The 15,827-nt window shown below is 44.8% G+C and overlaps 1 protein-coding gene across 1 annotated transcript; it reads left to right on the top strand.

Moving 5' to 3' along the window:
* The first annotated feature begins 1,562 nt into the window (after nucleotides 1–1,562).
* Nucleotides 1,563–7,744, top strand: LOC308471894 (resistin-like). The gene is made up of 4 exons (XM_080996187.1): nucleotides 1,563–1,654; nucleotides 3,189–3,343; nucleotides 6,669–6,746; nucleotides 7,196–7,744. The coding sequence occupies exons 1-4, from the start codon at nucleotides 1,620–1,622 to the stop codon at nucleotides 7,330–7,332; spliced, it is 405 nt and encodes a 134-aa protein (XP_080852313.1). The 5' UTR covers nucleotides 1,563–1,619; the 3' UTR covers nucleotides 7,333–7,744.
* Nucleotides 7,745–15,827: the final 8,083 nt, after the last annotated feature.

Here is a 15,827-nt window from a genome sequence, read left to right on the forward strand (position 1 = left end):
GGTGTTTCTAATCCCCACGACGGGGTGAGCGCCCGTTGCTCTGTCCCAACTCCTGCCAACCTAGCCGTTCGAAAGCAAGCCAATGCAAGTAGATAAATAGGTACCGCTGTGGCGGGAAGGTAAATGGCGTTTCCATGTGCTCTGGTTTCTGTCACGGTGTTCCGTTGCGCCAGAAGCGGTTTAGTCATGCTGGCCACATGACCCAGAAAGCTGTCTATGGACAAACGCCGGCTCCCTCGGCCTGAAAAGCGAGATGAGCACCGCAACCCTATAGTTGCCTTTGAATGGACTTAACCGTCCAGGGGTCCTTTACGTTTACCTTTACCTTTACAAGGTGTGCACCTGAACCCAGCACTCACCTGTATTCCTATGCACATTCCCAAGAACTTTAGGATCTTTTACTGGATTTAAAAGACTCATCCATTATGGATGTGTTTTTAGCCTCAACCTTATGCCCCAAGAGGCTCATACGCCAAAGGAATAAACAACGCTTGGTTTATTACATGAAATGAAAATGACAGGGTATATGGATGCCACTTTCAAACAGCAAAGTTACAATATAAGCAGGCAGCAAATCACGCAGCATACACACCTTAAATCTAAAAGAGCGAGGTAACTCCATGAAAATGTCAACTCATTTTTCATTTTCATATATAGTTAACATGTTCTCTATCATTTTAAAGATAATCTTCAAAAGCTTCATGATCTGGCAAACAGTTTTTCAAAAGGGCACTTCACATCTGAGTAAAGCAACAAGAAGCGTGACGTGCAAGATGGCTCGAATTTTCTCTGTTTTCTTCCCCTAAAGTTCAGTTAAAGACCTCTTCAAGAAAATAGATAATAGGTTAATTGTATTCATTATTGTATTGATAGTTTAGCTTTCTCATTTGGTGAAAAGACAGGACAATACTATGTTACGTTAGGAACAAAATCAGATGAGCTAATGACAAACTTACAATGGTTGAGTGTTACATTAGTCACGAAAGCACATACCCCCCCATAACAAATGAAAATAAAAATGGATATGTTTTAACTTTATTTTCTTTGTTAAGGTTCTTAGCATTTTGAAAATATGGTGAAATGTGTTGTACATGCAACATTTCTTGTGACCAGTGTAACCCAACAATGGCGCAACTTCCATAGCAGAAATATGTTGTCATGTGTGCCATTTAAACTTATTTTTAGGACTGTCATATTTTCTTTCCTGATCATCTAATAATTTAATAATTATTAGAGGAGCAATCCTAATGTCAAAATCCCTTTCGCTCCCATTGGAGCAAGATCAGGCTTAAAAGGGAAGACAGGGAGAAGCCTCTGAGAGTTTCTTTTACTCCCAATCGCACTGCAGTCTTAAAGAGGGAGGAGGAAATTACTTTACTGTAGTAGAGTTGCCCCACCAAGAGCTTTGGACAACAAGTATGCCCCAGCCCCTTTACTGCATGCTCTGTGACCTAACATGGAAATGTTGTGAGCACGTGGTGCAAAGGGGTCTTCTGGGGGTGTTCCTGTTTTGGACAGGGTGCACGCGTGCAACTGGGCAAGTGAGTAAAATGTTCTGAAAGTTGGATGAGAGCTTTTGCAACCCTGCTGTATTTAAAGGGGAGCAGTTTGCTCAGTGAATGCAACTTCTCGAAAGAAATTTGAGTTCCTCAAGGTATGTGCTTTTTGACAAGGTAAAGGGGGGGTGGGAATAATCGTAGGCAGGCCCCAGCGATGTCAGCATATGCCGTGTGCCATATTGGTTGCTAGGTTTAGAGAGATGCTTCTGAGTGATGAAATTACTTATGTGAGCATAGCTCAGTAGCTCTATCTCAGGCATCCCCAAACTCAGCCCTCCAGCTGTTTTGAGACTACAACTCCCATCATCCCTAGCGAGCAGGACCAGTGGTCAGGGATGATGAAGAAGAAGAGTTTGGATATGATTTCCCGCTTTATCACTACCCTAAGGAGTCTCAAAGTGGCTAACAATCTCCTTTCCCTTCCTCCCCCACAACAAACACTCTGTGAGATGGTGGGGCTGAGAGACTTCAAAGAAGTGTGACTAGCCCAAGGTCCCCCAGCAGCTGCATGTGGAGGAGCGGGGAATCAAACCCGATTCACCAGATTATGAGTCTACCACTCTTAACCACTACACCACACCGGCTCTCATTACACCCACTGGATGATGGGAATTGTAGTCCCAAAACAGCTGGAGGGCTGTGTTTGGGGGTGTCTGCTCTACCTGGTCACCTCCATACAACAACCTGGCAGTTGCATTAAAGGATGGAGGCTTGGAGGTTTTCAGACTTTTAAAGAACAGGTACAAATTGCTCATTTTTCAACAGCCAGTCTAGATATCACTAGTGCATGAATTTCTGTGGCTTAGGACTGCCTTCTGCAGGAAAAGACATGGTTGTTTTATGAGGCAGCTAAGAAAGGTAGACAGTCACCCTTCTCACTTGAGTAGCACCACATTAAGAGGCAGCACCAGTTTAGGAAGCACCTCCAAGCTGCAAGCTCGTGCCTTATGGGGTAGTCCGACCTCATACCACCTTGGTCATATGCATAACCTAGGTTAATAATGTATTTGGATTTCATTTCATTTTTTTCATCCATATGCAGGGCCGTAGCTAGGGGGTGGCGAGGTGGGCGCCTGCTAGGGGCGCAGGAGAGGGGCACGCGCAAAATCAGCTTTAAATATGTCCAAAATTACATCTATAAATAAAAATATCAATTATTGCCTCATAAGAAAAGGTTTTTAACAGAGGGTGAATTGAATGGGTGGAGGGGTTGGGGTTGAAGGAGAGGCAGAAAGAAGAGCTAATTTTTCCATGGCTAGGGGGCGCAATCTGGACAGTTCTGCCAGGGGCGCAAGATCACCTAGCTACGGCTCTGTCCATATGCAGCGGTTCCTTGCTGCCACCAGAAAGTTCAGGGTTTCAGGCCCCTCCTTGGGGTCAGGCTTAGGGGATTCTCCAGTGTAGCATTTCACAGAGGACTTCCGTCTTGTCCCTAGTGACTCTGAGAGACCCATGGCCGTAAGTGGAAGTGGTGATGACATGTAGCCATGGGTTGCAGAAGTGGTTATAAGAGTGAGTGTGAACAGGTTGCAGGAAAGCGCGTGCCCTACTGGGGGCATGGCCGTCTGTCATGGATGCTTTAGCTGAGATTCATGCATTGAAATAACTGCTCTTTCCCCCCTTCTGTAGGAAGTTCTGCACCATCATGATGAAGCTGATTGTTTTCGTTCTCTTAGCTGTCTTAATTCCTGCAAAATATGCAAGTGATCAGCAGTCCTGTGGTTATCCATGTATTCCAGAGAGTCAGATTAACCAGAAGATCCAGGAAGCAGTTGATTCCAAAGGTATTTGGATAGGATAATAATAATAATAATAATAATAATAATAATAATAATAATAATTTATTATTTATACCCCGCCCATCTGGCTGAGTTTCCCCAGCCACTCTGGGCGGCTCCCAATCAAGTGTTAAAAACAGTACAGCGTTACATATTAAAAACTTCCCTGAACAGGGCTGCCTTAAGATGTCTTCTGAATGTCAGGTAATTGTTTATCTCTTTGACATCTGATGGGAGGGCGTTCCACAGGGCGGGCGCCACTACCGAGAAGGCCCTCTGTCTGGTTCCCTGTAGCCTCACTTCTCGCAATGAGGGAACCGCCAGAAGGCCCTCGGCACTGGATCTCAGTGTCCGGGCTGAACGATGGGGGTGGAGATGCTCCTTCAGGTATACAGGACCGAGGCCGTTTAGGGCTTTAAAGGTCAGCACCAACACTTTGAATCGTGCTCGGAAACGTACTGGGAGCCAATGCAGATCTCTCAGAACTGGTGTTATGTGGTCCCAGCGGCCACTCCCAGTCACCAGTCTAGCTGCCACATTCTGGATTAATTGCAGTTTCTGGGTCACCTTCAAAGGTAGCCCCATGTAGAGCGTGTTGCAGTAGTCCAAGCGTGAGATAACTAGAGCATGTACCACTCTGGCGAGACAGTTCGCGGGCAGGTAGGGTCTTAGCCTGCGTACCAGATGGAGCTGGTAGACAGCTGCCCTGGACACAGAGTTAACCTGCGCCTCCATGGACAGCTGTGAGTCCAAAATGACTCCCAGGCTGCACACCTGGTCCTTCAGGGGCACAGTTACCCCATTCAAGACCAGGGAATCCCCCACACCCACCCGCTCCCTGTCCCAAAAACAGTACTTCTGTCTTGTCAGGATTCAACCTCAATCTGTTAGCCGCCATCCATCCTCCAACCGCCTCCAGGCACTCACACAGGACCTTCACCGCCTTCACTGGTTCTGATTTAAAGGAGAGGTAGAGCTGGGTGTCATCTGCATACTGATGAACACCCAGTTCAAACCCCCTGATAATCTCTCCCAGCAGCTTCATATAGATATTAAAAAGCATGGGGGAGAGGACGGAACCCTGAGGCACCCCACAAGTGAGAGCCCAGGGGTCTGAACACTCATCCCCCACACCACTTTCTGGACATGGCCCAGGAGGAAGGAGCGGAACCACTGTATGACAGTGCCTCCAGCTCCCAGCCCCTCTAGACGGTCCAGAAGGATGTTATGGTCGCTGGTGTCAAGGGCCGCCGAGAGATCCAGCAGAACTAGGAAACAGCTCTCACCTTTGTCCCTAGCCCGCCAGAGATCATCAACCAGCGCGACCAAGGAAGTTTCAGTCCCATGGTGAGGCCTGAATCCCGATTGGAAGGGATCCAAATGGTCCGCTTCCTTCAGGCGTGCTTGGAGTTGTTCAGCAACCTCCCGCTCAATCACCTTGCCCAAGAATGGTAGATTTGAGACTGGGCGATAGTTGGCCAAATTGGCCGGGTCTAAAGATGCTTTTTTAAGAAGCGGTTTAATGACCGCCTCTTTCAGCGGGTCTGGGAAGGCTCCCTCACAGAGGGAAGCATTCACCACCCCGCAGAGCCCATCGCCCAGCCCTTCCCGGCTCGCTTTTATCAGCCAGGATGGGCAAGGATCAAGGAGACAGGTGGTTGGTTTCACTTGTCCAAGCAGCCTGTCCACATCCTCGGAGGTAACAGATTGGAATTGATCCCATGTAACAGGACCAGACAGAACTCTAGCACTCTCCCGCCCTGGCCCTGCTCCCACGGTGGAGTCTACCTCCTTCTGAATCTGAGCGACTTTATCTGCAAAAAACTTTGCAAAAGCATTGCAGGAGATCTTGGGGTCCCTACCAGGCCCCGGTGGTACAGGTGGTTCTGATAGATTGCGAACCACCTGAAAAAGTCTCCTGCTGCTGTTTTCTGCAGATGCAATGGAGGCGGCGAAGAAGGCCCTCTTCGCCGTCGCCATTGCCACTTGGTAGGCTCGACGGTGAGCTCTAGCCCGTGTCCAGTCTGATTCAGAATGAGTTTTCCGCCACCGGCGCTCTAGCCATCTCAACGATTGTTTCATCGCCCTCAGCTCCGGGGAAAACCACGGGGCTGTCCGGGCTCCATGCAATCGGAGAGGGCGCTTCGGAGCCAGACAGTCAATAGCCCTGGTTAACTCCGCATTCCAGCGTGCCACCAGGGAATCAGCTGAAAGGCCATCAACTTGGGATAAAACATCCCCTACCACTCTCTGGAAGCCAATTGGATCCATTAAGTGGCGGGGGCGGACCATCCGAATCGGTCCCACCTCCCTGCAGAGGGGAAGGGTTGCGGAGAAGTCCAGTTGCACCAGGAAGTGATCTGACCATGACACTTCTTTTGTTTCGCTTTTAGTTAGTGTCAGATCACCAACATCCGTAGGCCCCTTTATGATGTTTGAAGCTCTGCGCCCCATTGTCATTCTAAGATTCCCAGTTTCATCCAGGACTGTCTGTTTCTAATTAAAAGTCATAGGACTTCTTTTGAAGATCTGGGAACCCAGGGTTATCACCAAAGTTTTACCCTGAACCATAATCCGATTACTCATACCAGAAAAGTCCTTATATGTTTTTTGTTTTTGCTAGATTAAAGTTTGTTAACGTGAACATCTTCAGGTTCTACTGATATATAGCTTGTACAAGAAATCCAAAAAGATTCATGTGATATCTATAACATGAGAATCAGTCTTGAATCTTGGGCTGGTATTAGGGCAGTGTTTTTAACTATGGGTCTGACAAGCCACTCTTCTCTGCCTGTCGTATAAGTTCCCACCTTATTTCCATGCCTTTCTGTGAAACATAAACATGAGACCTCAGAAAGGCAAGTGGAATATGACACTTACAGCCCAAACATGAAAGTGTTCAATCATTGTTGCTTTTGTCCTCTTCAGTGTAGCCCCTGGCCTGACCTGCTGTCAGAAATAATCCCATGGGAGAATGGGACTTTTGTGGCCTGGAGAGGCATAACACCTATAAACTTGAGGGGGATTTCTGTTGTGGTTAAATGTGCACATACACACACACACAATGCGTTTAAAGCATCCTCCTCCCAGTAGCCCAGGAACTCTATTTTACTTCTCACAGAACTACAACTCCCAGCACCCTTAACAAATTACAGTTCCAAGGATTCTTTTGGGGACAAATGTGTTTTAAATGTGTGTTGTGGTCACAGCTTCAGATTGATTTCCCTATTGCTTGCAACTGTTTAAATAGCAGGAGGAACAAAGAAAGCATTTTCTATTTGAGCAAGGGTGTCATGTAGTATAACCTGAAGTCTCATGACTCTTCTTGCAGTGTCCTCTGTCCTGTTGAAGAGCCAGCTGGTTTGCACAGATGCATTTGCACGTGCTGCTGATGCCCACTGCCCTTCAGGTGAGACACTTTGCTGGGAGAGGAGAACAGATTGGGAAGAAATTAGAAGTGGGCTCATGGTGGCCAGAAGGGCAAGAACAGAACTCCCTCTGTGGGTAGATGCAAAACACATTTCCACAAACCTCTGCTTCCTTTGTGCAGACGTCAGTATAAAATATAAGCTCAGAGCTGGAGGCAGCTGGTTGGGTTGCTTAGCTGGATCATTAGCACAGCATGCACTTGCATCTTTACTTGCTGGTGGAAGGACAACAAGGAGGGAGCCAGTCTAACTTCTCTAGGGAGGGATTTCTAAAGTTTGGGAGCAGCCACTGAGAAGGCCCTCTCCTGTGAATTGGACCCAGAAACAGACCAGTGGAGCTATTGTCACAAGGGAGTTGTATGCTCCCTCCATACCATGGCGATTCAATGCTCTGCTGCCTGTCGCTCTAACTTTTCTTTTCCACTCTCAGGTCACAAGGCCACTGGATGTGCCTGTGGAATGGCTTGTGGTTCCTGGGATATTCGTGGTGATACTGCCTGCCACTGCCAGTGTGCCAACATTGACTGGACTTCTGCCCGCTGCTGCAAAGTGGCCATTGTTGGCTGATGGCTCCTTCGCTACCTGTTGGCTGCAGCTTCTATGCTCGATAAATCTGCATCTATAATTTTCTGAACAGTCTCGTGCTCAAATTTTTTTTTATTGACTTAAGAAAATTATACAGACAGCAAAACGAAGAAGCCTCAATTAACATTGCCTTCTACCAATAAGAAATAATAACTATTACAATAATGAAAATACTAAAAATACATTTACTTCCCCTTTTGAACTTCTATTCTGGTTACAATATATTACTGTTCTATAAGAATCTATTAAATCCTTTGCTGTCCCATATATTATTTTAGTTCCCAAATTCAACCTAACCCTCCCCTCCTCCCCACTGCTTCCCTTCACCTGTGTGAGATCTTCCCATCATAATATTTTTTTCTAGTTGCTTTAATAAAATAGAATAACATGAAAACTGTTAAATTATAATTACTTCTTTTGTCCTTACACGCTTAACAATTGCCTATTAAGAGTTCTGCCGAATCTTTTCTTTGTAAGTATCTGGAGTGGCAGCTGTCTGGAGATGAGAAACTGAGTTAGACCAAACAATTCACTGAGCTCAGAACTGTCTACGCTACTTGGTAGTGGCTGCCCAAGGATTCAGGCAGAGGTCAATGCTGTTACTCCAAACGGCTTCACCCTCTACTGAGAGAAAATGTAGGCGGCCCTTGGCAGATTGGGGTTGGGCTGCAGTGCTTCCTGGGTTTCCCAGTGCTTGGGTTGCTGCCAGTTACTGGGAGGGAGAGGGTGGCGCAGTGTGGCCACAGCCATGATGGAACCAATCAGGTTTCTCCCGCTGCTGCATGTGCACCATGCCTACTTCTCCAGCACCTCGCCATCCCCCCTGTTGGTAACCAACAGCGACTTGAGCATTGGGAGGCCAGTGCAGTGCAGACCCACCTCGCAGGGCCCTGCCTACTGCCACTGGCAAAATATTTGTTCCCTATCCAAAGGTCTCCAACTGCAGCACAACTAGGGACACATATGTCAACCCTCACAGTAGTAATGAGGCAGATCTTTATACACACATATGGTATGTTGAGATGGGATAGATGTCATCCTGTAACACAGGGGTCAGCAACCTTTTTCAGCCGTGGGCCGGTCCACCATCCCTCAGACCATGTGGTGGGCTGGACTATATTTTTGGGGGGGAAATGAACGAATTCCTATGCCCCACAAATAACCCAGAGATGCATTTCAAATAAAAGCACACATTCTACTCATGTAAAGATATCAGGCAGGCCCCACAAATAAGCCAGGGATGCATTTGAAATAAAAGGATACATTCTACTCATGTAAAAACACGCTGATTCCTGGACTGTCCGCAGGCCAGATTGAGAAGGCGATTGGGCCGCATCTGGCCCGCGGGCCTTAGGTTGCCTACCCCTGCTGTAACAAATCTGGGATGTACTGCCTATGGAGAGTTTAAAGGGTGGCCTGGTATTGATTCTCATATCCCAACAGCTCTTTCTAAGTGCTAAAGAAAAAGAAAAAGAAAAATGCATCCATATCCTGTCCAGAATTATAATGAACTGCTGCTCATCTTGAGACTGGGAACTCAAGAGCTGATTTATGCTTCTGTCAGCCCGGATATGTGGAAGCGAGTTCTTCAGATTATCAGACTGATCACTTCAGAAATAAATTGAGAACATGTTCTGTCCTGACAAAGACGTATGCCGTCACCCATTTCTACACAATACTTAGAGCCTTCTTCCCACATTATGATGAATGTGCGTAAGGAAGTGGGGGGGGGGGGGAGAGGGCGGTGACCACTTTCCTTGCTCTTCCTATCATGCCCCTTTGACATAACTTGTGAAAGAGCCTATATAGGTACAGACTGCATGTGCAGTAGGAGACCCTGCCTTTCCTTTTGACACCAATGGCATAGAGAGAGTCCATGGTGGAATCAAGACACATATTTAAAAAAACGCATTGTGAAAATACTTTTTTTAAAAAAAGTTTTGAAAAATATAACGAATTTGCTATAGCTCACCATCACCATCTAGTATTACATTTGCATAATGCACTTTACAACACACTTAAAATGTTTCATTTGCAGCTGTATAGCTGAGTCCCATATGTAGGAAAGTTTTATTGTGTATGTCAGGTGTAGCCAACATGGTTCCTCCAGATGGACTACAACTTCCATCACTCCCAAGTATTGGCCATGGCTCACAGCATCTGAAGGGCACCATGTTGGTTACCCCATGATGGTGGGTTTTTCCTAGAAATTATGCTGAACATGCATAGGAAGACAAAGAGAGATCAGCAGCCACAATCCCGCTTATTGTAATGTATGAAGAAGACTTGGGTGACAGACTAATGGGGTAGAATTCTGGACTGTACTACCTCACTGTGCCTGGGTGAAAGGTGTGTGTTACATTTACGTTGTTTTTCAAACTGAGGGCTCCCTGCCTGAAATACCCCAGTGCCTCAAGGATAGGGCTTTGCTAAATCTTTTTTCCTGATGTGCTACTTTTCTATGGTAAAGGAGCTATGATCATTCTAAAATATATCCATCCTGGGCTGCAACCTGGAACGAGACGCTACAGAAGCCTTTGCTCACATTGATATTTATTGCAAATGTTACAGAGATAAAAGACAGCTATACATCCAGCTGGGAAAGCTTGCTGGGAAATAGGTGTCTTCCATTGTTTCCAGTGGGCACCTATCACATCCCAACGACAATGGCATTCCATGGAACGGGGAACAGAAAAAGCAGCTTTCCAATCGTTTGCATGAACCAGAAGCCATGTCTTGTGGTACACACTTAATTGAACCCTGCTTCCAACTTTGACAGCCACTTTTGAAAAAATTAAGAATGAGGTGGGTGAGTTCCCAAATCAACTTCCAAAATGCTGCATTATTGGTTTTTAAAAAACAAACAAAACAAAACCCTTGAGAGGATATATGAAGGAAGACCATGAAGCAGATGCATATTGAATACTATATAAAATGACTCTCAGAGATGGACGAAAATGTTACACAGGCTGTAAGGGAAAACAGCCTGCCTTTCTCTTGCAGTTTGACAGTGTTAATCTGACATGTTTTTCATATAAGTACCTTTGGAGAGAAATGAATTACCGTTCTGAGCAATTGCAGTCCATGGCACCTTCCCGACACTTGCCAGACTAAGAGCTGCAATTGCATGAAAATGACTCTCCATTAGTAGTGAGCTTTGCTCCCTTCCCAGTGCCCCTGCTTCACATTCCAGGCTGTAGCAGCTACTGGGGGACCTCAGCACCTGAGAGTAATTGTGCTCTGAATTGAGTAACCTTTCCCCTGCAGTTGCAAAGCAACTGGGTCAACAAGTTTTACAACAGCACAACTCTTACGTACTGATGACTCCATATCCTTTTTATTTCTGAAATGTCTTTTTTTTATGCCAGTCAAGTTTTACATTTGCATGCGAACATGTACAAAGCAATCCACTTTGAATTATTCATCTTCACACTTGCCATGCCTTTCACATTCTCTCATTACAACACAGAATCTTAATAAGCAACAAATAACAACTAAATTAGCTTTCAAACAGCAACACAAACTGAAAGATGAAGCCTAAACCAAATGTATATTTGTGGAATTCAAGAAAGAAGACCAAATGTGTATATGTTTTGAAAAACTGCATGCTCATTTTCACGTTTTCATGTTTCTACTTCTCGCACCTGATTTTGATATGTCAATGCAGTGTGTCTTCCATAACCTTCATAGCAGATATTGCTAGCTCAAAAATATTTTTTTCATGTTTTTCTTCATCTTCAAGATTTGGATTATTAGTATCAAGTATCTGTTGCCATGTGCATCTACTCAAAAGAGGTAAAAGGGGGAAAGCCGTAACTCAGTGGTAGAACATCTCCTTTGCATGCAGAAGCTCCCAGAGTTGGTTCCTGCCATCTCCAGGAAGGACTGGGACTGTCCCTGTCTGAAACCCTGATTTCCTGTTAGTCAGTTGTAGTGGTTCTAGGGGTTGATCGTGCGTAAGCCGGTGCAAACACCTGGCTGGGTTGCCTGAGTGAACCTTTTCTGTCCGGACAGCCACTCACCCGTGGCTGTCTCAATCGCTGGCAGAATCCGTCAGTGGGCGTTTCTTAAACTTCTTCCAGCAAAGAAGCTCTTTGACCCCTAGTCTCCTCCTACTCTCTCTGCGCGAAAGCCTTCTGCGCAAGGAGGGCGTAGGCAGTGGAGGACCTCTACTCTCCCCGCTGGTCCCCGGCAAGGAGTCATGGGACCGCCTCGCTGCTTCCCCCATCTGCCCCCCTTCTCCACTGGTGCTACGCTGATTCTCTTCCCCAGAAGATGGGCTGCCTCTCCCAATCCCGGGACGCTCTCTGGAATCCCTCTGGATTTTGCTCTCTCCCTCCGGCACTGATGGCAGTTCCCTGACATCAGTGTATATGGACCAATGTTTTGACTCAATATAAAGCAGCTATCCTACGTTCCTAAAAGTAAGCCCTATTGAATTCAATTGTGCTTACACCTAGGAACCAGGGCATAGGACTGTTAAGTGTAATTGTTTAATTGTACATTGAAATGGACAAAAATATATTTATATGCTCTGTATGTGTATTGCTAAGTGGCATGGAAAATTCCATTGAGCTAAACTAAAGAGCTCTCTGAGCACCCAGTGGATTGATAATTAATTTAGGATGTATCTCTGCTAGCTTTCATGTGGTGTTTAACCTTGGATCACATGAGTAAGGTATGCAGTTGCAAATCACTATTATGAGGGAGCTTTTGTTCTGAAGCCACCGAAGACAAAGGTGACCAAATGTGCCTCTCCTGAAAAAAGCTCAAGGCTGTAATTAAGGCTATGGAGAGAGACGGACCTTTGATTTCAGGTCTGTTTGGAGTTATTTCATATTTGTAAGAAGCTGAACCTGTGCTTGGATAAGCACATGATTTTATGCAACTATTCGGATATCTCATTCTTTCTTCATGTTTTGGAACAAGTTCTGTTGTTAAAGCTTTGAAAATACTTTGTATTTTGGGTCTGGACAGTTTTTATGCTGAGGAGTCAGTTTTTATTCAACCTATTGCTTCAAGCTGTGCAGTATTAATATCTGCAATAAGGACCACAGTCTCAGTTTCACTTTAGATTTGGATTTAGTTATTTTTTACAGCAAAGATAAATATTCATTTATTTAAAATTCATGTCTAAGGCTTAATGACTGCCAGAAAGGAGAAAACCACAACTCCTTGGAAGAATTCTATTCTTCCTTATTTCTGCTTTTAAGACCCTTGCTCTAAATCCAGAGGTGGACATTCACACACACTGCATCAACATTCCTTGACTAAGTTTGCTCATTAGCTTCCTTGGTCATTGTGGTTACAATGACAAAAAGTATGTCTGTTATGGGCAAATAGATTCACAACTCTTACACAAAGCCCAGAAGCACGACTTATGAGGGTGGACCATGTTCCGGTATATCAAAACTCTAAAGTTGAAGGCTGAACTGGCAACTCTGCCCTTTAACTAATGTGCAGATGTAAGTCAATAAAGCTTCCAGTCAATAAAGCTTCCACGAGTCAGCTTAAGTCATCACCCATGCACATCCACCTGGGAGATCTTAGTACAAGACAGGTTTCCTTCAGATCATCTTAACTCTCTGAAACTAAAAACCAGCTATGCCCAAACAAGAGAACAGCTCATCTTAAGATGGGTGTGGTGGGAAGATATGGATGCAGCAGTCTCAGCATCCAGATGGTGACTAGACATGCCTGCAATGACATTGTTTCACAATAATTATTTGGGAATGCATCAAGGCTCTGACTGCAAACAGTACTCATGTCATTAGATTTTAACCCTGGAATTTAGGGTTCTGCCCATTTAAGGAGTTGGCTTATTCATCCATCTAGCACCACTTTTTAGTCCTAGGCCAATGACCTTCTCTCTTTTTGTTCTATTCCTTCATCCCTAGGATGGCTCAGGAGATCAGTAAGAGCTGCTTTTTGCCTGTAAATAAGGCCCTGCTTTTGTCCAGTAGGGCCCTAGGATGCCTGGGATGTGAGATCAGGCCTCTCTGTGAACAAAATGGTCCCAGGAGATTCATTATATCTCAAGCACTCAACCGTCTCTTTCCATTCACTGGCTGACGTGTGCAGCAACATAAGCCGAGAGCAGGGACATCGGTCTATCTTATTACACAATAAGACTTGGTAATTGTGTCTCTCGGCTTCCTTGAATTAGGATGAGTTATCTCTTCTCAACTCTTACCTCTTATTAGGTTGAAATTAAACAGCCTTATTTATAAGAGCCGCCTCACAGGCACAGAGAATGCCAAAAGGATTCCACTGTCTCCACGCCTAGGCAGAAAACCCAGGAATTATTTCTAAGGCACTGATGTTCTGTTTTGCTATGGGGCTGAAGCAAGGAAAGTGCCAAGATGCCTCAGGGGACAGTGTCTAGGGTGACTAAGGCAAGGAAGTTAGCAATATCTCCTGTGATGTTGTAGGATATGTGCCATTTTACGGGATCATCCATAATCTATGCCATATATTGAAGAGCTAGGAGGAAACAGCAAAGCTGTGACAAATGAAGGATTTTGTCAAAACAATTCAAAGAGGAGTAAAGGGGGTGTTAAATAAAAGGCTTTAGTAAGTGTGACATATTTTATGGATGCTCCATTTTACATGAAGCAGAAGCAGTTAGAGTCAAGATGTGACAAGAATTAGACATAGGAGTAATCTATGGCGCCTCTAGCTGCCCTTTTAAGTGTGCATTCTTGATGATTTGTGCTCATCAGGGCAGTTATACACAATCCCGCTTTCAATACTGTTTGTACCTGCAAAAGTTTCAGGGTGGACATACTGCTTCATTTCCAACAAATGCATGTTCTGTAACTTCCTACTGAAATTCTGTACCTTTTAATACTACCAATGTTTCAGTTTAATTTTGCCTCACTTTTGCTGTGCAAGAGTGCCTATTTATTCATTTATTAATGCATTTATATACAATATGCACATTCCTCCAAGGAGATCAAGGTGGCATATGTGGCTCTCCTTCCTCTCCATTTGATCCTCAGAACAATCCAGTGAGGTCAGTTAGGCTGACAGATTGTGAGTAGCCGAAGGTCACCCAGCAAGCTTCATGGCTTAGTGGGGATTTGAACCCTGGTCTTCCAGGTCCAACACCCTAACCACTACACCACACTGGCTCTAATTTCAGAATTGGAAATCCAGAACAGCTAATAAAGTGGACTGATGATGCAGGTATGGTCCAATGTAAGTCTACCAGTAATGCATTATTACTGTGTCAATGACATGTTGCAGAATACACCCACAAAAAAGAAAAAAAGAAACCCAGTCAATGACATCACTACGAAGTACCTTTATTCTCCCACATAACAATGTGAGTTTTCAGAATGAGTATGACAGATTGAACCACCACACTATGCCTCATTGTTAGAAAGCAACTTACTATCTTTTTAAAGCTGCTTTTTGACTTAAACTTATACCAAGAATGTCAGGATAACCCCAAGAAAAGGAAACAGCTCTTTTTCAAAAACAAGCTCTACGCTTGTTTGTTGTTGTTTACAATCTCTGGAAGCCCTTCCTCCCTTTAAATATTTTTTTTAAAAACTAAGCTGTGGTGAAGTTAGGCAATCTGGGACTTCACAGTCTTATATGAGGGCCCTTCTATAGATGGCAATGTGTATTACTTCATGTACTTCAAAATGTGTAAATCGGTCTTGCCTAATTTGGGGGCTTTCCTTCCCAATCTGCTGAGTGAGGCCTTGAACTTCTGTCCTGATGGCACCACTGACTGTGCAGGCCAAACAGCATGTGATTCTGAAGGCTGCCTCAGCCAACCTCTGTGGAAATGCCCTCTCTTCAGTATCAGAGTTTGAAGGACTCCCCCTCACCACTGCCCTCCAGAGAATATATTTTTTATGGCAGGAATTCATGGTTCCGGGCTCTTGTAGAAAAATATAGCATAGTCAGAGACAGATATCTAAGCTGGCGAGAGATTTATAACAAACAAACAAAAATATTTATCTGGCAGAGTGGTTTTCAGTCACTCCAGTGATGCAGAGAGGACACAATAATTTGCCTTTTGTGGTTTACAAAGGCTCCTTGTGAGTTTATCTTTAGATGAATTTAGTCAAGCCTCTCCAGAGAGACGGTCATGCCAGGCGATGTGCTTGCTAACCCGCCTGGTGTTTGGCTGCTGATTTCCTAATCATCCAATTTGCCAGCTTGGTAAATGTGTTTATTGCTGATTAGTTCTGACTCAGATGTCTGCTGTTCTCTTTGGGGGAGAGTCTGTGTTCTTGAGAATGATCCTGCTGGCTTTACATCATGATGCAAAAAACTTTACAAAAAGGTCTGTGAGGGAGCTCTGTACTACACCTCTGGATCAGAGATAGGGCCAAGTCATAGTGGTGTGTTCTGAATATGAGTTGAATGCATACTCATAGCATTCAGCTGGTTGAAGTGACTGTGATCACTCATGCCCTCCTTGCAACTCAACACACATTTATCAATGGTAGCCTAAGCAC

Source organism: Podarcis pityusensis (genome assembly GCF_964106645.2).
Source record: "Podarcis pityusensis genome assembly, chromosome: 2".
Lineage (NCBI taxonomy): Eukaryota > Metazoa > Chordata > Lepidosauria > Squamata > Lacertidae > Podarcis > Podarcis pityusensis.